Source organism: Schistocerca piceifrons, chromosome 6 (assembly GCF_021461385.2).
Source record: "Schistocerca piceifrons isolate TAMUIC-IGC-003096 chromosome 6, iqSchPice1.1, whole genome shotgun sequence".
Lineage (NCBI taxonomy): Eukaryota > Metazoa > Arthropoda > Insecta > Orthoptera > Acrididae > Schistocerca > Schistocerca piceifrons.
Genome location: NC_060143.1, coordinates 197,445,650 through 197,472,500, shown reverse-complemented (window position 1 = coordinate 197,472,500; position 26,851 = coordinate 197,445,650). Strand labels below are relative to the sequence as shown.

Below are 26,851 nucleotides of genomic sequence, written 5' to 3'. Positions count from 1 at the left end.
AAATTCCTACCTTTTTGCAGTTTCTTCAGTTTTAATCTACAGTTCATAACCAATAGATTGTGGTCAGAGTCCACATCTGCCCCTGGAAATGTCTTACAATTTAAAACCTGGTTCCTAAATCTCTGTCTTACCATTATATAATCTATCTGATACCTTTTAGTATCTCCAGGGTTCTTCCATGTATACAACCTTCTTTCATGATTCTTAAACCAAGTGTTAGTTATGATTATGTTGTGCTCTGTGCAAAATTCTACCAGGCGGCTTCCTCTTTCATTTCTGACCCCCAATCCATATTCACCTACTATGTTTCCTTCTCTCCCTTTTCCTACACTCGAATTCCAGTCACCCATGATGATTAAATTTTCGTCTCCCTTCACAATCTGAATAATTTCTTTTATTTCATCATACATTTCTTCAATTTCTTCATCATCTGCAGAGCTAGTTGGCATATAAACTTGTACTACTGTAGTAGGTGTGGGCTTCGTATCTATCTTGGCCACAATAATGCGTTCACTATGCTGTTTGTAGTAGCTTACCCGCATTCCTATTTTCCTATTCATTATTAAACCTACTCCTGCATTACCCCTATTTGATTTTGTGTTTATAACCCTGTAGTCACCTGACCAGAAGTCTTGTTCCTCCTGCCACCGAACTTCACTAATTCCCACTATATCTAACTTCAACCTGTCCATTTCCCTTTTTAAATTTTCTAACCTACCTGCCCGATTAAGGGATCTGACATTCCACGCTCCGATCCGTAGAACGCCAGTTTTCTTTCTCCTGATAACAACATCCTCTTGAGTAGTCCCCGCCCGGAGATCCGAATGGGGGACTATTTTACCTCCGGAATATTTTACCCAAGAGGACGCCATCATCATGTAATCATACAGTAAAGCTGCATGGCCTCGGGAAAAATTACGGCTGTAGTTTCCCCTTGCTTTCAGCCGTTCGCAGTACCGGCACGGCAAGACCGTTTTGGTTATTGTTACAAGGCCAGATCAGTCAATCATCCAGACTGTTGCCCTTGCAACTACTGAAAAGGCTGCTGCCCCTCTTCAGGAACCACACGTTTGTCTGGCCTCTCAACAGATACCCCTCCGTTGTGGTTGCACCTACGGTACGGCTATCTGTATCGCTGAGGCACGCAAGCCTCCCCACCAACGGCAAGGTCCATTGTTCATGGGGGGAAAAAAGAATGATAGGAGAAAGAAATTAGCACAATTGAGGAAGTTAATACTTTGATTAAAATGACATGACAAAGGAACACAAATTAAAAAAAAAAATTATTACTATTTTTAAAGCTATACAATATTATGTGAAATTCTGAAATGTTTTTTCATTGACTATTTGCAAAACGATAGTCCACCAGGGTGAAAGAATGCAAGATGTAATACCTGGGACCTTAACCTACATCAGCGTATAGATTGTTTTAAAAAGTCAACACCACCACTAAGGACCTTTTCTTGTCAGTGCAAAGCATGCTGAGCTAAGTTTCTTGAGAAGCTGATCAATTTCCTCATTCCATCTTTAACTGATTGTACATACAGGTGTCTAGGAATTTCATATGTGTGCCTTTCATTAACTTTCTGGTTGTTAATTTCCGTTTTAGGAAGTTGAAGTTCTTTATTTGTTTTTGAAACTGTGTAATCTTAGTTTTTGAAACATTTAGGGTCAGGCAATTTGCTGTGAATTATCTGTATCCTTGGTTAGTAGCTATCTGGGCTGCACCCTGCACTGTGGAATTGGGCCCTTTCATCAGAATATTTGTCTCATCAGCAACCATCATTATTTTTCCTCTGTTATTAATTGTAATAGGTATATCATCATTGTACATCAAGAAAATCAGTGGCACAAGGATCATGCCCTTGAGGACTTTGTGTTTTATACTTCCCCAGTCTGAGTTTATTGTTACACCTGCCTCTGGTGAGACAACTCTTTGTTTCCTGTCGTGTGAGAATGGTTTGCCTTTGATGCCAAACTATGGAAACTTTTCAAGCAATGTGTTATGATGTACACAGAAGAATGCCTTAGCAAGGTAAGAGAAGATTCCCATTGGATATCTTCTGAAATTTCATTTGGCTGGAGTTTCATCTGTTGGACTAAGTATAGGTATCTCTGTGTGAAAGCCTCTGCAAAAACCAAACTGTGTAGATGTCAGTAAACCACTTTGTGTAGTGCAGCTATAAATCCTACCATACAATATTCTCTCAAATGTCTTTGAGAATACTGGTAGCACACAGATGGGCTGATAGTTAGCTATTGCATGCTTCTCTTCACTTCTGTGGATTGGCATCACTATTGCATGTTTTAGTCAAACCATAGATATTCCAATTTTCATTGATCAATTAGACAAGTTCCACAATATATTACTGATATGTATGTAAATGATTTTTAAAGCCTGCTTGATACACCATCATAACCAGAGGATTGAGTGCTTTAAAGTAATTTTATGATTCTTAGAATTTTTTAGGAGTTGTGTTTTTGAAATGAAGTATTTCATTTAGTGCAGTTTATATGTGATTAAGCAGCTCTAAGGCTTCTGTGGAAGAGTGGTTATTATGGTTCCCTATTTTTTCAGCTGCAGTTTTAAAAATTCATTGAATTCAGAGGCTGTAATGTTTTGATTATTCTAGTCTGTACTAGAGAACTGTGGTATCTCTGCTTGTTCTGCTTTTAGGTTCGTATTAGTCTCACTTTTGATGATGTTCCATCTCCCATCTCTTTGACCTACTAATTTTCTGTGCATAATGCATGAATTTCGCTTCCTGATTACACATGTTCTGATTTTACAGTATTTCTTGTGTTGCAATTTCACTGACAGGTTTGTACAAGCTCTCTGGATCCCTTTTTGACACACGATATTTTAAAGACTTTTGTTAACCACTCTTTTCTTCCATCTAGGACTGGTCTGATTTTAGTCTATCTTTGGGAGAAGTGAGCTGCAAAGTGTTTGAGAAATAAGATCAAGACTAAAATGAATATCTGAATCACAGTGTCTGCCTGGCATATATCCTCCTATTGTTCCTGATGTAAACAATTTCTGAACTGTAACTCTTCAGGCTTTCCTGGCGATCTAATGACATCTTGGGTTGTCGGGTGTTCTGCCGGATATCAGCGTCGTACTTGCACGATATTTCGGTCATGTAGCTCGTAACCTTCATCAGGTGCGACCTGAGAGTGCTCCTCGAGTGGACCTGGTCCAGTATTTATGCCTATGGCCTTCCCCCTCCACCAACGGCTGCAGGCGCTTCCTCTGTGGTCCGCGCCCATTCCCTGCGACCTGCTGGAGCGTTGCTGCTCCGTTTTCCGTACGCTGCGGTTCTAGGTGTTCCCTCTGCGGTCCGCGCCCACCAACCCCGCTCCTGGGGGTTTCATCTACGGTCTGGGGTACCAAGCGTTCCCCCTGCGGTCCGCGCCCGCTCACCACGACCTGTTGGAGCGTTGCCGCTCCGTTTTTCGTCCACTGCGGCTCTGGATGTTCCCTCTGCGGTCTGCGCCCACCAGTCCCACTTCTGGGTGCTCCATCTTCGGTCTGGTGCTCCTGGCAGTCCGTCAGGGGCTCGTTTTCCATCTCCATGTCTCTGGTTCTTCTGTTTGTGCAGTGTTGCAGCTGGCCCCGTTGCTCCTTTAACAATTCCAGAGCCGGATCCCAGGCTCTGCTTAGCTGGTACCCCGTGTCATGGTTCATAAGATCGTCAGCCATTTTAATTTCTATCGATTCTCTTATAACACTGTCCCAAAATCTGGTTGTTTGTGCTAGAATCCTGGTATCCTCATACTTCATGGCATGATCTAGTTCTAGACAGTGTTCAGCAATGGCTGACTTAGTCACCTGTCTTAATCTAGTGTGCCTCTGATGTTCTTTGCACCTGATCTCCACAGTTCTTGTCGTCTGGCCAATGTAGGAACTGCCACATTGACAAGGTATATTGTAAATCCCTGGTTTTCGTAACCCCAGGTCGTCTTTGACACTCCCCAGCAGTCTCCCAATCTTGTTGGATGGACAGAAAACACACTTGATATTGTGTTTACGGAGGATCCTACTGATTCTGGCAGAAATAGAGCCAGCATAGGGCAGATATGCCACCTTCTTTGTTTCATCTTGGTCTTCTTCAGGAACCTGTGGTATGGTGGCTGGTTGGAGTGCCCTCTCAATTTGTCTGTCTGATACAAGGAGTTAAGATATCACTGACTTCTAGAAAGATGCGAAAATCACATGTCTGTTTTAAATACTGTTGAACCAAAGAGCAGTTACACATGAAACAGAAAAATGAAAAAATCTTATTAATGACAATATTATTGCTTTTCAAGATAACCAAGCATAGACTTTGGTTGATCATCATGCACTATAACAGGTCACTGATAATTGATGGGTGTGCAAAATCAAGAATGCCAGTAATGATAACACTCCACATTAGAAGGCAAGACTTGTAGCTAGATGTTTCAAGCAAGTTTCAAGTATAGATTATAATGAAACATACAGCCCAGTAAATAGATAGTTTAATTCACAAATTTCGGACGTATTATAGTATTTGTGAGTTGTAGCATTGCGTTTTAGTACCTGAATAGTGTAAATTCGCGTAGTTGTCAGTCATCTGTTTTTGTTTTGAATGGTCAGTGTCGGTTGGTCACAGCCAGTGAGCTCCCTGCCGCCGTTGGATAAGCAGATGCCAGCAGCAAGTCGCACTCTTAGCTCATTATTTGCTTTATAGTTTAATTTTTAATTTCTTTGCGTGTTTTTGGGTTCTTGCACAGTTTAATTCACAAATTTTGGGCGTATTATAGTATTTGAGAGTTGAAGTATTGCATTTTAGTACCTGTATTCGCGTAGTCGTCAGTTATATGTTTTGTTTTGAACGGCTTGTGAGATAAAAGACAGGGGGAAAAAAAATTGTTAGGGATGGATAGGGACTGCACCTGTTGTGTACGGATTCAGGGGGAACTGGCCACCAGTAAACAGCTGGAAGCTGTGGTCAACAGACTCCAAGCTGTTGCCCTGGGCTGCGGTGACAATGGGACACGCAAGGCGAGCGCTTTGGCGCCTCTGGAACCTACAGCATCTGATGCCACTGTGCCCTCAGATTTGGACGTCCCTGCCGATGGACACTTGCCTGATGGTGATTGGCGAACTGTGGCGGGGTCGCAAACCTCTGGGTGGAAGGCGAAAGTTGGTGCTGGCCGCAAGGCTGTACCCTTACGCCTCTGTAACAGGTTTGAGGCACTGCCCACTGCTGAAAGTACTTCTGAACCAGCAAGGGCAGCCTCACCTGTTGCGGCAGTGGCAGGTCTTCCTTAGAGGTCCAGACAAGCGCAGAGCGTGGGATTGCTTGTCATTTGGAACTCCAATGTTAGGCGGGTGATGGAGCCCCCTAGGGATATGGCAGCTAAGGACAGGAAGAAAGCCAATGTGCACTCCATGTGCATACCGCGGGGAGTCATCCAAGATGTGGAAAGCGTCCTTCCGGATGCCACAAAGGGAACAGGGTGCAGCCAACTGCAGGTGGTGGCTTATGTCGGCACTAATGGCGTGTGTCGCTATGGATCGGAAGAGATTCTCTCTGGTTTCCGGCAGCTGTCTGAATTGGTGAAGACTGCCAGTCTTGCTAGCAAGATGAATGCAGAGCTCACCATCTGCAGCATCATCGACAGGACCGACTGCAAACCTTTGGTATAGAGCCGAGTGGAGGGACTGAATCAGAGGCTCAGACAGTTCTGCGACCATGTAGGCTGCAGATTCCCTGACTTGCTTCACAGGGTGGTGCGGTTTCGGTTCTGCTAAATGGGTCAGTTGGCCACTACACACAGGAGGTGGCTACATGGGTAGCAGGGGCTGTGTGGCATGGAATGGGTGGTTTTTTAGGTTAGACAGTCTCGGGAAAGATCAAAAAGGGCTCCAGTCTCAAAGGGTACAGGGCAAAGAAACGACAAGAATTGGCCAAGCAACAGTCAGTATTGTAGTTGTAAATTGTCATAGTTGCGTTGGAAAAGTACCAGAGCTTGAAGCGCTGATAGAAAGCACTGAAGCTGAAATCATTATAGGAACAGAAAGCTGGCAAAAGCCTGAGATAAATTCTGCCGAAATTTTTACAGAGGCGCAACCTGTGTTCAGAAAGGCTAGATTAAATAAGATAGGTGGTGGTGCGATTGTGTCTGTTGGTAGCAGTTCATCTTGTAGTGAAGTTGAAATAGATAGTTCCTGCGAATTACTGTGGGTAGAGGTTATACTCAACAGCCGTACCAAAACAATAATTGTCTCCTTCTACCGACCTCCCTACTCAGATGATATAATAGCTGAACGGTTCAAAGAAAACTTGAATCTCATTACAAATAAGTACCCCACTCATACGGTTGTAATTGGTGAAGACTTCAGTCTACCCTCGATTTGTTGGCGAAAATACATGTTCAAAGGTGGTGGTAGACAGAAAACATCTTCTGAAATTGTACTAAATGCTTTGTCTGAGAATTACTTTGAACAATTAGTTCATGAGCCCACACCAATTGTAAATGGTTGCGAAAACACACTTGACCTCTTAGCCACAAATAATCGTGATCTTATAGAGAGCGTCAGGACAGATTCAGGGATTAGTGAACATAAGGTCATCGTAGAGAGGCTCAAAACCATATTAACCAAAACCACTAAAAATAAACATAAAATATATCTATTTAAAACAGCAGATAAAAATTTGTTTGATACCTTCCTAAGAGAGAGTCTCCATTCCTTCCAAGCTAATTATGTAAGTGTAGACCAGATATGGCTCAAATTCAAAGATACAGTATCGACAGCAATAGATAGATCCATACCGCATAAGTTAATAAGATACGGGACTGATCCATCATGGCACACAAAAAACGTCAGAACACTGTTGCAGAAGAAACAAAAAAAGCATCCCAAATTCAGAAGAACGCAAAATCCCCAAGACTGGTTAAGTTTCACAGAAGATTGAAATTTAGTGCGGACATCATTGGGAGATGCTTTTAATAGTTTCTACAATGAAACATTGTATCAAAATATAGTAGAAAACCCAAAGAGATTCTGGTCGCATGTAAAATACACCAGTGGCAAAAAAACAGTCAATACCGTCACTGCGCGATAGTGATGGAAATGTTACCATGACGGTGCCACTAAAGCGGAGTTACTAAATGCAGTTTTCCATAATTCCTTCACGAAAGAAGATGAAGTAAATATTCCAGAATTCGAAACCAGAACAACTGTTAGCACGAATGGCATAAAAGTAGATATCTTAGGGGTTGCGAAACAACTCAAATCGCTTAAGAAAGGCAATTCTTCCAGTCCAGATGGTATACCAATCAGGTTCCTTTCAGAGTATGGAGACACAGTAGCGCCTTTCTTAGCAATCATATACAACTGCTCACTTGACGAAAGGTCTGTTCCTAAATACTGGAAAGTAGCACAGGTCAAACCAATATTCAAGAAAGGTAATAGGAGTAACCCATTGAATTACTGATCCATAACACTGACTTCAATTTGCAGTAGGATTTTGGAGCATATACTGTACTCGAACATTATGAATCACCTTGAAGGAAATGACTTATTGATACATAACCCACATGGATTCAGAAAATATCATTCTTATGCAACACAGCTCTTTATTACCATGAAGAAATGCGTGCTGTCAACAAGGGATCTCAGATCAATTCCACATTCCTAGGTTTCCAGAAGGCTTTTGATACCATTCCTCACAAGTGAATATTAATCAAATTGCGTGCACATGGAGTATCGTCTCCGTTGTGTGACTGGATTCGTGATTTCCTCTCGGAGAGGTCACAGTTCGTAGTGATAGTAAATCACCGAGTAGAACAGAAGTGATATCTGGCGTTCCGCGAGGTAGTGTCATAGGCCCTCTGCTGTTCCTGATTTACATAAATGATCTAGGTGATAATCTGAGCTGCCCCCTTAGATTGTTTGCAGATGACGCTGTAATTTACTTTCTAGTAAAATCATCAGACGATCAATTCCAATTACAAAATAATCTAGAGAGAATGTCTGTAAGTTGCGAAAGTGGCAATTGGCACTAAACAAACAAAAGTGCGAGGTCATCCACGTGGGTACTAAAAGAAATCTGAGAAATTTTGGGTATATGATAAATCACACAAATCTTAGGGCTGTCAATTCGACTAAATACCTAGGAATTACAATCACGAGCAACTTAAATTAGAAAGACCACATAGATAATATTGCGGGGAAGGCGAAACAAAGACTGTATTTTGTTGGTATAACACTTAGAAGATTCGACAAACCCACTAAACAGACAGCCTACATTACACTTGTCTGTCCTCTGCTGGAGTCTTGCTATGCGACCAGGTAGGACCGACGGAGGACATCGAAAAAGTGCAAAGAAGGGCAGCTCGTTTCGTGTTTTTGCGCAATAGGGGTGAGAGGGTCACTAACATGATATGCAAGTTGGGTGGCAGTCACTGAAACAAAGGCAGTTCCCCCCCCCCCCGGTGAGCTCTATTTATGAAATTTCAATCACCAACTTTCTCTTCCGAATGTGAAAATATTTTGTTGACACCCACCTACGTAGGGAGAAATGATCATCATAATAAAATAAGAGAAATCAGAGCTCGGACTGAAAGATTTAAGTGTTCCTTTTTCCCACATGCCATTCAAGAGTGGAATGGTAGAGAAGCAGTATGAAAATGGTTTGATGAACCCTCTGCCAGGTACTTAAGTGTGAATTGCAGAGTAACCATGTAGATGTATATGTAGATGTAGATCTGATTCAGTTCACATATAAGGGCCCATCAAAAAGTTTCTGTTTGAGGGCATTGCTGCAGCATATATGAAGCACATCATGACTACAATGTGGACGTAAAAGCATTGACATGAAGGCAAGGGATTAGTACGGCATTCACAACTTTCTGATGTGCATGTGGTAAATGCAGAAACATGAACTTGGTAATGTTATTACCAAATGTGTCCAAAGAGGACCAATGTGTTGTTACTCTTTTCTTGGCTGCCAGAGGACAAACCCTGGTAGATATCAATCAGAGAGTGAAGTATGTGTATGGTGCAGCATGTCTGTCAAAAACCACCACTGTGGAATGGTGCACCAAGTTCTCCAGTGCCTTTATTTTGCAATTACCATTGCCTACTTTAGACCATGGTGGCCTTGAAGCTTTTGCCGACTCTAACATCTTGGCTTGGAAGACGTGGAGTATAGCAGAGAGTACAGGACTTCTTGCTAAGCTTCCTTATAGGACTTTGGTGCCAGACAAGACGTTTACTCTGTCTACAAGAAAAAAGAAGAAGCTCAATGCAGACGAGTATCTGTTCCAGATAGATGAGGATGTGCACTAGGCATTTACAGACTTCAAGGAAACTTTTAAAATTTTTGATTACCTCTTATAGTATTATTCAGTGCTTTTCTTTAAGGAAATTTAGCTGAAACCACTCATATAAATTAACCACAAGGACTTGAAGATGGGACTTAACATGTGGCTTAAAGTTAACATGTGGATTAAAGTTCGAATGGCCTAAAACAAGCTTCAAGATATTGTAAGCAACTTTTCACAGCAGTTTTATGCAAGTTTGTAAACCACTCAACAAATGGAGATCCATATGTATTCACCAACCAGGTCACAAATGTTGTTGTTGTTGTTATTGTTGTCTTCAGTCCTGAGACTGGATTGATGCAGCTCTCCATGCTACTCTATCCTGTGCAAGCTTCTTCATCTGCCAGTACCTACTGCAGCGTACATCTTTCTGAATCTGCTTAGTGTATTCATCTCTTGGTCTCCCTCTACAGTTTTTACCCTCCACGCTGCCCTCCAATACTAAATTGGTGATACCTCGATGCCTCAGAACATGTCCGAGCAACCAATCCCTTCTTCTAGTCAAGCTGTGCCACAAACTCCTCCTCTCCCCAACCCTGTTCAATACCTCCTCATTAGTTATGTGATCCACCCGTCTAATCTTCAGCATTCTTCTGTAGCACCACATTTTGAAAGCTTCTCTTCTCTTCTTGTCCAAACTATTTATAGTCCATGTTTCACTTCCATACATGGCCACACTCCGTACAAATACTTTCAGAAATGACTTCCTGAGACTTAAATCTATACTCGATGTTAACAAATTTCTCTTCTTCAGAAACGCTTTCCTTGCCATTGCCAGTCTGCATTTTATATCCTCTCTACTTCGACCATCATCAGTTATTTTGCTCCCCAAATAGCAAAACTCCTTTACTACTTTAAGTGTCTCATTTCCTAATCTAATTCCCTCAGATCACCCGACTTAATTCGACTACACTCCATTATCCTCATTTTGCTTTTGTTGATGTTCATCTTATACCCCCCTTTCAAGACACTGTCCATTCCGTTCACCTGCTCTTCCAAGTCCTTTGCTGTCTCTGACAGAATCACAATGTCATTGGCAAACCTCAAAGTTTTTATTTCTTCTCCATGGATTTTAATACCTACACCGAATTTTTCTTTTGTTTCCTTTACTGCTTGCTCAATATACAGATTGAATAACACTGGGGAGAGGCTACAACCCTGTCTCACTCCCTTCCCAACCACTGCTTCCCTTTCATGTCTCTCGACTCTTATAACTGCCATCTGGTTTCTGTACAAATTGTAAATAGCCTTTCTCTCCCTGTATTTTATTCCTGCCACCTTCAGAATTTGAAAGAGAGTATTCCAGTCAACATTGTCAAAAGCTTTCTCCAAGTCTACAAATGCTAGAAATGTAGGTTTGCCTTTTCTTAATCTAGCTACTAAGATAAGTCGTAGGATCAGTATTGTCTCATGTGTTCCCATATTTCTATGGAATACAAACTGATCTTCCCCGAGGTTGGCTTCTACCAGTTTTTCCATATGTCTGTAAAGAATTTGCGTTAGTATTTTTCAGCCGTGACTTATTAAACTGATAGTAGATCTGTCAACGCCTGCTTTCTTTGGGATTGGAATTATTATATTCTTCTTGAAGTCTGAAGGTATTTCGCCTGTCTCATACATTTTGCTCACCAGATGGTAGAGTTTTGTCAGGACTGGCTCTCCCAAGGCTGTCAGTAGTTCTAAAGGGATGTTGTCTACTCCCGGGGCCTTGTTTCGAATTAGGTCTCTCAGTGCTCTATCAAACTCTTCACGCAGTATTGTATCTCCCATTTCATCTTCAACTACATCCTCTTCCCTTTCTATAACATTGCCCTCAAGAACATCGCCCTTGTATAGTCCCTCTATATACTCCTTCCACCTTTCTGCTTTCCCTCCTTTGCTTAGAACTGGGTTTCCATCTGAGCTCTTGATATTCATACAAGAGGTTCTCTTTTCTCCAAAGGTCTCTTTAATTTTCCTGTAGGCAATATCTATCTTACCCCTAGTGAGATAAGCCTCTACATCCTTGCATTTGTCCTCTAGCCATCCCTGCTTAGCCATTTTCCACTTCCTGTCAATCTCATTTTTGAGACGTTTGTATTCCTTTTTGCCTGCTTCATTTACTGCATTTTTATATTTTCTCCTTTCATCAATTAAATTCAGAATACTTCTGTCACCCAAGGATTTCTACTAGCCCTTGTCTTTTTACCTACTTGATCCTCTGCTGCCTTCACTATTTCATCCCTCAGAGCTACCCATTCTTCTTCTACTGTATTTATTTCCCCCATTCTTGCTAATTGTTACCTTATGCTCTCCCTGAAACTCTGTACAACCTCTGGTTTAGTCAGTTCATCCAGGTCCCATCTCCTTAAATTCCCACCTTTTTGCAGTTTCTTCAGTTTTAATCTACAGTTCATAACCAACAGATTGTGGACAGAGTCCACATCTGCCCCTGGAAATGTCTTACAATTTAAAACCTGGTTCCTAAATCTCTGTCTTACCATTATATAATCTATCTGAAATCTGTCAGTATCTCCTGGCTTCTTCCATGTATACAACCTTCTTTCGTGATTCTTGAACCAAGTGTTAGCTATGATTAAGTTGTGCTCTGTACAAAATTCTACCAGGCGGCTTCCTCTTTCATTTCTTACCCCCAATCCATATTCACCTACTACGTTTCCTTCTCTTCCTTTTCCTGATCCAGTCACCCATGACTATTAAATTTTCATCTCCCTTCACTACCTGAATAATTTCTTTTATCTCATCATACATTTCATCAATTTCTTCATCATCTGCAGAGCTAGTTGGCATATAAACTTGTACTACTGTAGTCGGCATGGGCTTCGTGTCTATATTGGCCACAATAACGCGTTCACTATGTTGTTTGTAGTAGCTTACCCAAACTCCTATTTTTTTATTCATTATTAAACCTACTCCTGCATTTCCCCTATTTGATTTTGTATTTATAACCCTGTATTCACCTGAGCAAAAGTCTTGTTCCTCCTGCCACCGAACTTCACTAATTCCCACGAGATCTAACTTTAACCTATCCATTTCCCTTTTTAAATTTTCTAATCCACCTGCCCAATTAAGGGATCTGACATTCCACGCTCCGATCCGTAGAACGCCAGTTTTCTTTCTCCTGATAACAACGTCCTATTGAGTAGTCCCCGCCCGGAGATCTGAATGGGGGACTATTTTACCTCTGGAATATTTTACCCAAGAGGACGCCATCATCATTTATCCATACAGTAAAGCTGCATGCCCTCAGGAAAAATTACGGCTGTAGTTTCCCCTTGCTTTCAGCCGTTTGCAGTACCAGCACAGCAAGGCCGTTTTGGTTAGTGTTACAAGGCCAGATCAGTCAATCATCCAGACTGTGGCCCCTGCAACTACTGAAAAGGCTGCTGCCCCTCTTCAGGAACCTTACGTTTGTCTGGCCTCTCAAGAGATACCCCTCCGTTGTGGTTGCACCTACGGTACGGCTATCTGTATCGCTGAGGCACGCAAGCCTCCCTACCAACGGCAAGGTCTACGGTTCATGGGGCCACAAATAACCTATTCATATTGACGGTACATGTCAATTATGGTTATTTATTTATTAGTCCTTCAAATCCTGTATGTATAGAATATATACAAGGATATTGGACATGGTTAGGTATTTACAAGATAAAATACAGTTTGTATTGCAATCCTAAGGACTAGATACTGAAGTAATTTAGCAAAGATTCATACATACAACAAACATTACAGGCAACATACAAAGTAGAATATTAATAATGCATCTTTATTTTTGTTGTTTGGCTTTTATATATTCTGTCAGACTGTAAAAGCAATGATCAATGAAATATGCCTTTACTTCAGCCTTAAAACTACAGAGTTTACCTATTGATTTAATATGGTTAGGTAGATTATTGAAAATCTTTATCCCAGTATGTAGTGTGCCTTTTTGGCACAATGATGTTCTCACCTGTTTCATATGAAGGTCAGATTTTTGCCTTGTATTGTGTGCATGTATATCTTCATTTTTTAATAAGATATCTGGGTGTCTATCGATATATTGTTCGATGAAAACTGATGTTTCGTAGATAAAAATGCAAGGAAGAGGAAGAACTGACAGTTTTTTGAATATGGATCTGCATGATTTCATATTTTTTACCCCTTCAATAATTCTTAGTATTCTCTTTTGCATCCTGAAAAGTTTAATACTTGTTGTTGTATTGCCCCAGAAGATTATGCCATATTTAATTACAGAATGCACGTAGGAGTAGTATACATTTAACAGGCTGGCTTTGCTGCAACAAGTTTTTAAGATCCGTATCATGTAACAGGTTTTGCTTAGTTTTCTTTGCAAATATTCAATATGTACCTCCCATTTTGTGTTTTTCTGGAGCCAGAGTCCCAGAAATTTAGTGCTGTCAACACTTTCAAGAACTCTGTCCCTAAGTTCTGTTTCTATGTTTGGGTGGTGTCTTCCTTTTACATTATAGAAGTTCAGTGCTACTGTCTTTTCTTTGTTTATAATTAGCTTGTTGTAGCTGAACCACTGTTCTACACAGTTCATTGTTTGGATAGCGGAGTCTTTTAAGTTTTTCTTCTGTTTTACCACTAATAAGGAAGCTTGTATCATCTGCAAATTGGAGGGTAGTTTGGCAGTACTTGTTGTACATAAGATCCTTGACATATAGGAGAAACAGAATGGGTCCTAATACTGATCCTTGAGGGACGCCATGTTTCACATTTTCAGATCCTGAATAGTAGTAGCTGATTTTTTTATGGTCAGTATATTGCACTTCAACCACCTGTTTGCGACCATATAGGTATGTCTTGAGCCACTCATTGGATATATCTCTAATCACTAATTGATCAAGCTTCTGCAGTAGGGCATTATGGTAAATGACGTCAAAGGCTTTAGATAAATCAAGACATATGCCCGTCACAAACTCACTTGCATTCAGTTTAGTATAGATTTCATTAAGAAATTCAAATATTGCACTTTCAGTTGAATAGCCTTTCCTGAAGCCATGCAGTGAAGGAGAGAGAATTTTATTTTTACTTAGGAAATCAGACAATCTCTTATAAAAGACTTTTTCTAAAATTTTTGAAAATACAGGCAGTAGGGTTATTGGTCTATAATTTGAAACAAATTCGGGATTTCCTTTTTTGAACAGTGGTTTCAGTTTTGCTGTTTTCAAGCATGAAGGGAAGGTTCCTGATGCCAGTGAGCTGTTGCACAAGTGTGTCAAGGGTTCAGCTAAGGCAAGACAGTATTTTTTAATAATTGCATCTTGTATTCCATCAATTCCACATGAGTACCCTGTTTTCAAGGTTTTTATAACTGATAAAATTTCTTCCATATTTGTGGGTGAAAGGAACAAAGATGTAGACACATTTCTCACACTATTGCATGATGGAGGTGATATTTTGTTGTGTTCTTCCAGTCCACTTACCAACTGTTCACTTATGTTTGCAAAATATTTGTTGAAGGTCCCTGCAATTTCTGTTGGGCAAGAAATCATTTGTCCTTCATGACATAAGTTCATATTTTTATATTGTTTAGTTTCACTTGTTGTTTGATTTTTTATAACTTCCCATATAGCTTTAGATTTGTTTTTTGAATTTTCAATGTATTTGTCATTTGCCATTGTTTTAGCTTTCCTTAGAACATTTTTGAGGATCCTCTTGTAATTCTTCAGGTACAAATGAAATTCAGGAGGCATGTTCTGTGTCTTTGCTATATTGTGTAATCTTCTTTTCTCTGCACAAGAGATTCTAATACCTGTTGTAATCCATTAGTTCTTTTTGAAGTTAGGTTGACATTTTTGTTTTTTTAATGGAAATGGAGCTTCAAAGTATGACATGAAGATTTCCATGAATTTTTCAAACTTTTTGTTAGTATTTTCACAAGTATACACTTCACTTCATACCAAGTTTCTTCACTTAGTCTCTGTACAAAAAGGTTTATTTGTATGTTAGTGAATTTCCTTGCTTCTTTTATAAGTTCCTCTTTCTCAGGTGTTTCACTTGGGATGTGCAAAGCAATAAACTGTGCATAGTGATCACTGAAGCAAGTATTAAGATTTCTGGCACAGAAATTGTGATTTACATTTGTGTTTATTAATATCTGATCAATTGTTGAGCTAGTTGTTGGTGTAACTCTTGTAGGAGAGTCTATGGTGGCTTTATGTTATATGTTTCCAGTAGGGTCATCAAGCTTTGCTGGTCTTTTGAGATTTCTTGAAAATCAATATTAAAATATCCACATATGATCACTGTTTTGTTGAAGTTTTTTATAGTATTTAAAGCTGCTTCTAGTTGATGACAGAAATCATTTAAGTTCCCATCAGGGCTCCTATATACACAGATGATTATTAATTTTAATGCAGAGAGTTCAACTGCGGATACTTCAAAAACTTTCTCTTCAGCTAACAGTTCAATGGGTTTTATATTACAATAATCAATGCCACTTTTAACAAATATACATGACCCTCCATGACTGGATGTAATTCTAGAACTACTAATAAGTTTGTTATTACTGACATTTTGCCAAGCAAACTATGTAGAGAATTTGACATCAGATCCATAAAATTGTTTACAGATTTGAGCTTACAGGCAGAAAACTTAGCTGACATTTCTATTTTTCTAAATCAAGAGGTGAACAAACCATAAAGATTCGGTGCCACTTCAAAATGGAGGCTATTAGTCCTGTGCAATACCAGGAAACCATCACAGTTTTCATACGTGTGGCTACACACCTAAAAAAACCACACAGGAGATCTGTGGGTAGTCTGATTATTTGCTGATAGGACCATGGCCAGACATTACCTCTGCAGTCTGCAGTGCCAGTCAGCATCTTAAGAAACAAATGAAGATTCATTGGAACACTGTGGAAAGGATCATGAATCATATTAAGGGCACTATGAACTTTGTATTTTCCTTCAAAACAGGAAAATCAACTTCAGATCTATAGTGATCCAGACTAAGCTGGTGATGTGGAAATCAGGAAATCCACAACTAGTGTGCTGTTAAAGCTTGGTGAATTCACTGTTACATGGGGTTCACCAAAACAAAGAGTAGAAGCACACTCTACGAAGGGCCTATTGTACTCTATTTGTACTCTATTGTACTCTATTTGTACTAGGACATGTCCCACTCAAGGACCTGCACGCTGACTTATTAATGGAGCCAGTACCAAAGGGATGCTTCATACACAGAGAAAGAAGCCAAATGTCTAAAGTATCATGACATTTGAATAAGACTCCCAAACACATAATAACAAATTTGAGTCATCTTTAGGAGGTGTACTAAAAATGGAAAATCAGGATGAATGTATTTTTTAACCAAAAGTCAATACTTTCTTTAGTGATTTCCATTTTTGGTTGGATATCACAAAAATCTTTGCAGTGTGCACTTTCCTTGTATGTTACACCATCTTTATGTGTCCCACTGTAAGTATTCCAGAGCTTGTGTGTCTAGCAAATAAAAATCCAAATTCCTGATGTTTAATTTGCTTATTACCAAAGTACAAAGGACAACTAAAACAAGCAGAAGTTCAGCAAACATATCTCAATGAGGAACTTGAAACTTTCAGCACATGTCAGGAGCATCTACAGAAATTCTGGCTCAAAGAATAATTGACCATGCACTGGACAGATATATATCCAGTAGAACAGTTCATAATGGGAGGGAACTTCCGTGTTGTACAGTCACTGTAACAGGGTCTATATGTGGACGAGGAAAAAAAATTCCCGTATTTTCCGGTTAAAAATACACCTTCTCCCAGGTGAAAATACACTTTTTCCGTGTTTAGTGACAGTATAATTTTCCTTGGAACTATAAAACTTATCAATCTTTTGAATGGTTATTGTTTAATACACCGGCGTAGAATTTCCCGGCACTTCAGGAAACAAAACTCAGGGGGGAAAAAAACATGTTATGAAAAGATATCTGATGCACAGCAATATGTACACTGCATATTTTCGTATTCGACCAAACACCACATGTTGCTTCCCAAAGCATTGAAATTGAGATTATGATGTGCTTTTGTAAGCCAGTCATAGCTCATGTCACATGATCTCGCCAGCCAATGACGGTGGACATTCAGAGCATATGACAAAGGATATTCAGAGCATAGGACACATGATGTAGTCAGCCAATAGCAACACCACTGTTAAATAGCCTGAAGACATAAATAGGAAAAGTTAATGGTTTAAATTAATATACACAGTGTTGCTACAAGAAAAGAAAAGCTTTCACTTATAATATTGGTCTCAAAGATTAATAAGCTGCAAGAGAAGCTAAGCTTTCACATATAATGTTGATCTTTTTTGTGTGTGTTACACTTTAAGATACATCACACAATTGTGCCAGTAAAATTTTTAACGACATAAATGTCTGATCTTCTGGGCTCGAAATTATTCTAAATGATTGTCCTCAAAGAGTTGATTTTTAAATGAGAGTCAAACACTCTGTGATTTAAGAAATTCATCATACATTATCGCACATAGTTCATCTTGCATAAAAGGAAATTTTCTTTGCAAGTAATGTTTTTCAAACAACCATTCGCAATATTTTCCCGCAACCTGTTAGAAATAGGTTTGTTTCGGCAGTTTCCAGAGGGCATCAGATAAAAGGCATCATCTCATTTGCGCAGCTACGATGACGCAGGAAGCCCGTATATTCGTACCTGTAAAACATTAAGAGATCTTACATTATGTCACAAAAGAAACAAGACATTAAGACGATACTCCAAGAGCATGGGAATTTCGTGAACGATACCAAAATGCATAATTCAGCTTAAGGTGCACATTCGTATGTCCAGATTGGGACATAAATTTTCTTGGAGTACCAGTACCATATTATCTCATGTTTGGTTCTTTATTATGGCATAATGCCATACGTGCTTGAAGACGAAAATGTGCACTTGAAATGCAGCGAACAGTTCAAACTAGCCAATAGTGTGCGATTCAAAAACTTCGTTTCAAATAAATTGACTGCCTCAGAGGAAAGGATTAATAAAAGCCTAATTTCTTTAGCAAACTGACAAAAATAACTTCATTGTTCTGCAAGGCGATTAAAGCTTGACCATCGGAAAGGTGGAAATAAAATAAAATCTGAAACTAATAACATATTTTAGCCTTCCATAATTATGTGAATGTATTTTAATTCACTCGATAGCTCCCAGCCACAGAAATCCATTTTGTTTTCACTTGACGTGAGAGCAATAAATGAAGAGGAAACAGCAAAATCACTAAATGTAAGCACAGGACATGTGGAGACTACCCACCTCCCCATTACAACTCAGACTGGTCTGTGGATCAGCCCCGGATCTATGATATTTCCAAACCCGGGCAATACAAGATAGTGCCCCACCCTCCCCCCCTCAAGCGTTTGAGGTGGGATGCCAAAAATTTTAGAAATTGACTTTCCAAAAATATGTTCATTTTGTTGCACACATCTTTCTGAAGAGCCTGAGACATAAAACATATGGGTCCGAGGAAATGTGAGAATGTTATTTGGTCGTAAGTGTGCCAAAGTGCAGTGCCACGCCTCTTCACACAGCATTCTTCTATCGCATGTCGCTGTATTTTGCTCCGTGGAATTCAAACATGTAATATTTTGTAATGGGTGACATCAAACTATATTCAGGTCAGTGGAAATTAAAATGTCCTGTGGTGCCTCTCCTGCTCCCAGTTGGCCGGTTTGAAATCCTGCTCCTCTTAAAAAAAACTTGCAATTAATACTGGATTGGGATTATTTGTAACAGGGAGAACAAGAACTCTTCAGAAAATTTGCACTCTTTATTGCCTATTATCTAATAACTTTCTGTTCTGTGTGACATACAATTAAATATAGGATACATAAAACCAGTAAAAACAATAGACAAGCAAGACAGTACACATGTCTTCAACCCTTAAGTCCTAGCATTTTTTCTCTTTAATCTTGCCACAGCTTTACATGGTGTACTTTCCTTTCTGGGAAAGAATCTACTAACTCATCAAAGTTCGTCAAACATTTTGCTACATGAAAGAACAAAATGCCATTTTTTAATACTGAAAAAGCTATTAATACAAATAGTACCCAAGACTGGTGTGGTTTCTCAATCTGATTATGTGTATTTTGTCACTGTCTGCTAGATAAAACGAAATAGGCCTGCCTAACATTGCAGCAATTGTAACACACATCAAATAAATGAGACTGTTTTGGTACAAATGGTCATTTTTACAACACGACAGAATATAATTCACAAAGTACCAACATCAAATGCCTATTAGGCCTACTACAAGCAAAATGTTTTATGTCAGAAAACAGTTTCACATTTCATTCATATGCTCTAGCTTCTGAAGCCGGAGATATAAAAGTAGTAGCACGAAATTTTTATCATATTCTTCCTTAATTTGTGTGATGTCCCTGTTTCTTCTCCTTCCTCATTCTAACAACCTTGTCATCACTAATTCTGTAACTATTCCTGAAAGTGTCAAAACTTATTCTCCAGTTAACTTCTTTAACCCTGCCACAATCACCGTTTTAGTTATCCTATGTCTATTCACCGGTTAGGCATTATTACGTGTTCGTACAACATGTTTTCCACACTTCTTCCAGAATAGAACTTTAGCGGCTGCTAGCTGGGGACTGTACAACTGGCCCTTACTAGTATAGTGGTCTGCCCAAAAACTTTATGTCAAAATTTCTTTTTCTTGGATACACCAGGAAGATAATATGTAATCTTTCTCATCTGTTATTCCTATTAGTCATTTATTTGCACTCTGGCTGTCTGGATTTTGCTAATAATTATAAAATGCTGAACCTTCGCAAACCCAGTCAATCACATAAATAGTTACTGGCATTCACCCAATAGGCTTTATTCCTCTCAGATCATATAACCCTGCTCCTTTTGTCTGCAGGAAAATTTATTTCTAGAGGCAATGGAAATTATCCTGGCAGAGACATCATATACACTATCCATGCATTCAAAAATCAGCTTAAGAATTAATTCAGAAGTCAACTTAGAATTTGTTCAAAAAATGTTCAAAAACCAACAGGGATGGATTTCAAAATCATATGAATAATCGATAGACCAACGTGCTGGATGCTAGGCACTTTGTAAGATAAGGTCTTTTTCCTCAAGAATATGAATTTGCCCCCCCCCCCCCAACCCCTTAAATTGCTGCCCTGGGCAGATACCCCAGTTTGCTTCACATCCTCTAGATCCGGGCCTGTTGCGCATGTGTGAATCTGGCAGCTTAGGCACACCAGTAAAATTTTTCTGTGTAACATCTAGCTGCTTGCTGCTATTCCTTATACAGCTAACTGCCACACATCTGTAGCCAGAAGCAGGAGAAGGTACTACTCATACATGACTCAACTGCGCATGCGCATGAGCTCGCTCGCAACTGGACAAACGAATCTAATGTAAGCAGTTGTGATGTCATGCTCATTGGAATCAATTTGTTATTAGGAAGCATTGCATAGTCTTCCTAATGCTGTTGACACATTTTGCTGTTGGCTGACACTTGTATGAACATTGTGTTTTGTTGCTGCATATGGCACATTTCCTTTGCAACTAAAGTTTTTATTTTTTTCCCTCACGTTCATGTTTTATTGCTGCCGTATTATTCTGCAGTAGCAGCATACACTAATATCCTTTGTTAGAATATTGGTTCTTATCAGTCAAAGTTACAAAAATTTAACTGAAAACTAAAACAATGAAAAATTCCTGGGTTCTTTCAAGTTTTCACGTGGATGAAAAAATTCCTGGGTTTTTCCTGGATCTCCCAGTTGTCATGGTTCGTATACACCCTGTGTAAGGATACTTCTAAAGAAACAGAGATTACTGCTTAATAACTGTAAAACAAAGTGTAGGGCTATAGATAGAGATATGCTGAATGAAACACATTTGGCTGTCAAGAGAGCAGTGCATGATGCTTTCAATGACTACTGTAACAGAATACTGTCAAGTGATCTTTCACAGAACCCAAAGAAATTCTTGTCATATGTAAAGGCTATTACTGGCACCAAAGTTAGTGTCCAGTTCCCAGTGAATGAGACAGGAACTGAAACAGATAGTAACAAAGCAAAAGCTGAAATGCTTAACTCCATTCCCTAATGTTCCTTTACAAAGGAAAACACAGGAGAATTGCCCCAATGTAATCCTCGTACCACTGAAAAGATGAGTGTCAGTGGTGCTGAGAAACAGCTGAAATCTTTAAAATAGAACAATGCTCCAGGCCCCGATGGATGTCAGATTCTATACAGAATTTGTGGCTGAGTTAGCCCCTCTTCCAACTGTAATCTGTCGTAGATCCCTTGGCAAAAGGCACAGGTGGCACCTGTCTATAAAGAGGGTAGCAGGAGTGACCCACAAAATACCGTCCAATATCCCTGACATTGGTTTGTTGTAGAATCTTGGAACATATTCTGAGCTCAAACACAATGACGTATCTCAAACAGAATGACCTTCTCAATGCCAACCAGCATGGATTTCTAACACATCGATCATCTGAAACCCAACTCGTACTTTTCTCACAAAACATACTGAAAGCTTTGGATCAAGGCAGTCAGGTAGATGCAATATTTCTTGATTTTCAAAAACCATTTGACTCAGCCCCACACCTACAGCTATTGCCAAAAGTACAATCATGTGGGCTATAATGTGAAATTTGTAACTGGATGAGGACTTTTTGATAGGGAAACACAACATGTTATCTTGGATGGAGAGTCAGTGTCAGATGTAGAAGTAACTTCGGGTGTTTTCCAGGAAAGTGTGCTGGGACCCTTGCTGTTCATGTTGTGTATTGATGACCTTGCAGACAATATTAATAGTAAAATCAGGCTTTTTGCAGATTTTGCAGTTATCTGTAATGAAGTACTATCTGAAAGACACTGCATAAATATTCAGTCGGATCTTTATAAAATTTCAAAGTGGTGCAGAGATTGATAACTTGCTTTAAATATTCAGAAATGTAACATTGTGCACTTCACAAAAACAAAAAACATGTAATTCCTATGACTATAATACCAATGAGTCACTGTTGGAATCAGGAATCAGCCAACCCACGCAAATATCTGTGAAATGGAATGATCACATAGGTTCAGTCATGGGTAAAGGAAGTGGTAGAATTCTGTTTATTGGTAGAATGCTGAGGAAGTGCAATCAATCTATGAAGAAGATTGCTTACAAATCATTCATGTGACCAGCACTAGAATACTGCTCAATACTGCTCTTGACTTTAACAGGTCCTAAATGACAAACAGATAAGAAATACTAGTGAGATTAAGCAGCTATGTGAAGCACCTGTGATTATTCAATATAAAATTTGTTAACAGGACAAGAGAGTAACTGCAGTAAAGAAGAAAATGGTCCATGTAACGGGGGTAATTTCCAACATGCCATGGATGGATTATGAGCAGCACCTGCACTTAGAAGTGGCATGTACGGGAACTGTGTCTGGTCATTCAGTGCTAAGCTTGGCCTGACAGACATATGTTTACCAATTTCCATTATTTCAAGGTAGTTCATCTTCCTTCCTTTGTGCATGTGACACTTCATGTTGCATCTTATAACTGTGCCTTCTTTAAACAGGTGGTCTACAAAAAGTAGAGTCTCCTTCTCTAAGTTTCCATCTTCTATGGTGTTCCTTCAAGTGGGTGCATATTGCCCTGTGAGACAGATGTATAAAGAATTTGTCACAATTACAAGTGATTTTGTATAATCCATTCTTTTCCAAAGATGAAGTGCTGTTTTTACCATTGGGCAAAAAGTATCGAACAGCGTTGTACACATAAACTGATGTTTTAAAGTTACTGGATTTAAGCTTTCTGGCTACATCCAGCGAGACTTTTCCATTATATGGAATTGCGTACCATTTATCGCACTCTTGAGGTGGTGGTTCAAGAACAGGATAAAAGAGCACATCTGCTGTTCCTGCTTTTCGTACATTATGGAGTTCACCAATGTTGCAGGGTAGCCATTGTTTGATATTATTTGTCTGATTGTATTTAATTCAATTTGGAAATTGTCTTCACTAATGGAGTATTACATCACATCCGTAAACGAAGATGAATTACCTTGCAATAATGGAAATTAATACACATATGACTATCTGGCCAAGCTTAGTACTGAATGACCAGACACAGTTCCCTTACTCGCCATTGCTAACTGCAGATACTACTCATAATCCTAGCCATGTCATATTGTACATTACCCCTGTTACACACATGTCCCATTTCTCCTTTACTGCAGTTACTCTCCTGTTCCGTTAACAAATTTTATATTGAATAATCACAGGTGCTTCACTTAGCTGCTTAATCTCTCTAGTATTTCTCATCTGTCTGACATTTAGGACCTGTTAAAGTCAAGATTATTTTGTTCAGCCACTCCCCTGGAACATATCACCAAAGTTTATTGATCAGTTTATTTTCTTTTAAGAACAAAGTTGTAATTTGTTATATAGTTCATTACTTAATGTGTCACATATTTTACCTTAATTAAATAATTGCATTTTCACTAAAATAATTTCCCTTCTTTTATTCCTAAAAATTACATTAATAATCTTTGGAAATGAAGATACTCTTTGATCCTGCAAAAAATGCACTGCACCATATATTTATCTTTGTACCTAATGATGGTGTAACAGCCAAAAACCAGTTTGTGAAGTAAATAACAACTATTATACAATGTTACACCAGTGTTGTGTGTGTTTTCATCCATAACAATAAAATATTCAACCAAGAACTGACAGAACAATCAATCAACGTAATATCAAGTTATTTAAAAAAATACATTTCCATGCCATCTACGGACTGATGTTGACTTTTCTCAGGACCTAGGTTGCCCTCCCTGGTGTTGAAAATCACAGTCCTGTGACAACATACATGCTGTTGAACAAACTTATATGAAGTTTGTTACATTTTCATTATTGTAGAACTTATCAAACTATGAATAACTTGTTTCAATTATCCACAAAGTGTTTTACTTTTGTTAATACAATGAAACTGCACTGCTTGCATGTTCACTATGCACAAATTAGTCCAAGCAACTGCCTTGGTTGCTCTATGGACATAATTCACATCACTGAGCTGCATGTAACTCTTTCAACACACAACAACAATGGAATCTGCAGTAGTTATGTGCCTTCTAAACATTCATCCAGCTGTTTATTGCTGTTATCCATGGTCAATAACAGAACTCAACATCCTTTTTAAAAATTATTATCTCCTGTAATAGCACAGACTTCAGTACCTGAAGCAACCATACATACAAATCCAACTGATTTGAAAGATTTAAGCACACTGTATTGTTTTGAAATGAAAACTAAAGTGACTTACCAATTCAAATAACATACTGAAATAGGAAAACAAAATGTGAACTACTCCAAAATAAACGCTGAAAGGTAGGATGGGTATTCTCAGAAAATAAAATAATAATTATGGTATTGTAAACAAGAAAAGACAAAATAATTCTTGATCTCAATCTTTCAATACCTAGTCTCTAATTAAGGAAACAGAGCAAACAAATATGTTATGAAGTGGTATACAGTGTAATGCACAAAATTTGTCAGGAAGAAATTAGTTTGATTTCAAGTTGTGTTTCATGAGATTCTCATAGATATCTATTAATTGATTACTCGAGTATCCTAAACATCAGTACTCATTTTGAAATGCTGCTACAAACAAAAGCAAAATGGCTCACCCTTAAAGCTTCTGGATACATTCCAAGATAAAAGTAGCAGCACGCAAGATTAACAAATACACCATCTGGAGGATTCTTTAAATGTCTCAAGGATTCATATACAGACATTGCTCTTTTGTAATCACCCAAATGAAATGCGCAATAGCCAATCCACATCTCTGTCTCCTCATTGTTTTTACGTCCTGTAAACTAGAAACATAGTTCTGAAGCACATATTAAATTACTATTCTATAACAGTTAATTTGTGATAACTGCCCACTTATCTGTCTAAAGTATAAAGCTAATTACAAAGTAAACAGTAGAAAAAATGACAGAAAAAAAGAAGATAATGCTGTTATCTCACATCAAGAACGGTTAATGCTCCAGTATAGTCCCGTTTGGCCAAAAAGTCTTCTAATTTTGGTATTTCTTTTCGACCTGATGGCTGACTGCTTGCAGTGTGGGTAACACCACTAGCTGGTTTTGCTCTGGATAGAATCTGTAACCATTAAAGTGGTTTATTTCACCATAGATAGTGTTTAAAATATGGTGTTATTTTTTGTTTCTATGAAAATGTAAATTTAAACTACAGTAAAATTGCATCACTATTCATAAAGAGATTCATTAAGAAAATAGAGATTTTCAATAAATTCTTTTTTGACAAAAATACAAAATGCTACAAAAGCAATAAAACAATAACATATTTTTTGATAGATATTTTATATGTTTATGCCCAATGACATTTAAAATCTCAAAAAATTCAGTATATATCGTTTTTCCACTTGCTCGAGTTTCTCTTATTATCTCTGTTAACGTAAGAGTTTAATTAATACAGAGCAGTGACTTCTAAGACTTGGGACATCAACCAGAGACTAAATCACTTCTGAAGTACTCAGTATTTGTTTATGTACATTAGGAGAAAAAACAGATACTTTGAAGAAAGCCACTGCTTCTCTTCTTCTACTAATCAAATGATGTCTTCATGTAACACTTCAAAGCATTTATATAGCTTTACACAAAATGCTATCAGTTGTTTACATACTGAGGAAGTGAAAACTTGTTTAATATAAACATTGTAGATATACAGAATTTACATCCCTGAGTCCAAATATTCTGACAAATTGCAGAGATAGTGGCTAGTGGCTTAATGAGATATTCTTTTACTTCTTTGTGTAATACATGGGAATTTTCAATTTTCTGCCTGTGTCTACTGCAGAACACAATGAGAAAGATTTCACAGTGCAAAGCAGACAAAATGGCGATTTTTCATTAACACTTATGCATGTACTAGTTCCACTTCAGTTTATTATCCTTCTTTATGCTTAGAAATTCCACACATTGTGTCTCATTCCAGTATGTGCTCATCAGTCTCTACTTCTGGTGCCTGTAAGCAACTCTGATTTGTCTAGAATTGCACAATAATCACACTAAATGAAAACTAAGTCACCCCAGGAGATATCACACTAGTATCACAAAACACTCCCTCTAGCCTGATAGTAGCCTCAATTTTGTGAGGCAGAGAGGCCACGGGTTTCTTCAGGTATGACTCATTCATCTGAAACCATTCACTCATTGATGATTGGATTCCATAGAGCTACTGAATTGCATGGACGCTGATTGCTGTATTTCATCTACTGATCCAAATACTTCCGGGCATTTTATATGGGGTTAAGACTGGTTGAGTTAGTTGGGCAGTTGAGGTGTGATAGGGTACCTCAGTGTGCGTCTAACCAGAAATGTATTCACGTAGTCAGTGTACACAGCTGTTGTCATCTTCTAAGGTGAAAGAGTCCATAGCATTCTCACCTTGATACTGTAGAAGAAAGCACAATATGTAGTCACTAA

General features: G+C 38.7%; 1 protein-coding gene across 2 annotated transcripts in view; it reads right to left on the bottom strand.

The window, feature by feature from the left end:
• Positions 1 to 26,851, bottom strand: part of LOC124802747 (intraflagellar transport protein 56) — a 182,270-nt gene that overhangs the window by 124,129 nt on the left and 31,290 nt on the right. The window contains exons 2-3 of one of the 2 annotated variants that reach the window (XM_047263731.1): positions 25,371 to 25,505; positions 25,028 to 25,216 (exon numbers count right to left, since the gene is read on the bottom strand). In XM_047263731.1, coding sequence (XP_047119687.1) covers positions 25,028 to 25,216; positions 25,371 to 25,505 — 324 coding nt within the window. Of the gene's footprint in view, positions 1 to 25,027; positions 25,217 to 25,370; positions 25,506 to 26,851 lie in introns of those variants that run through there. The other variant, XM_047263732.1, reaches the window with a different exon arrangement.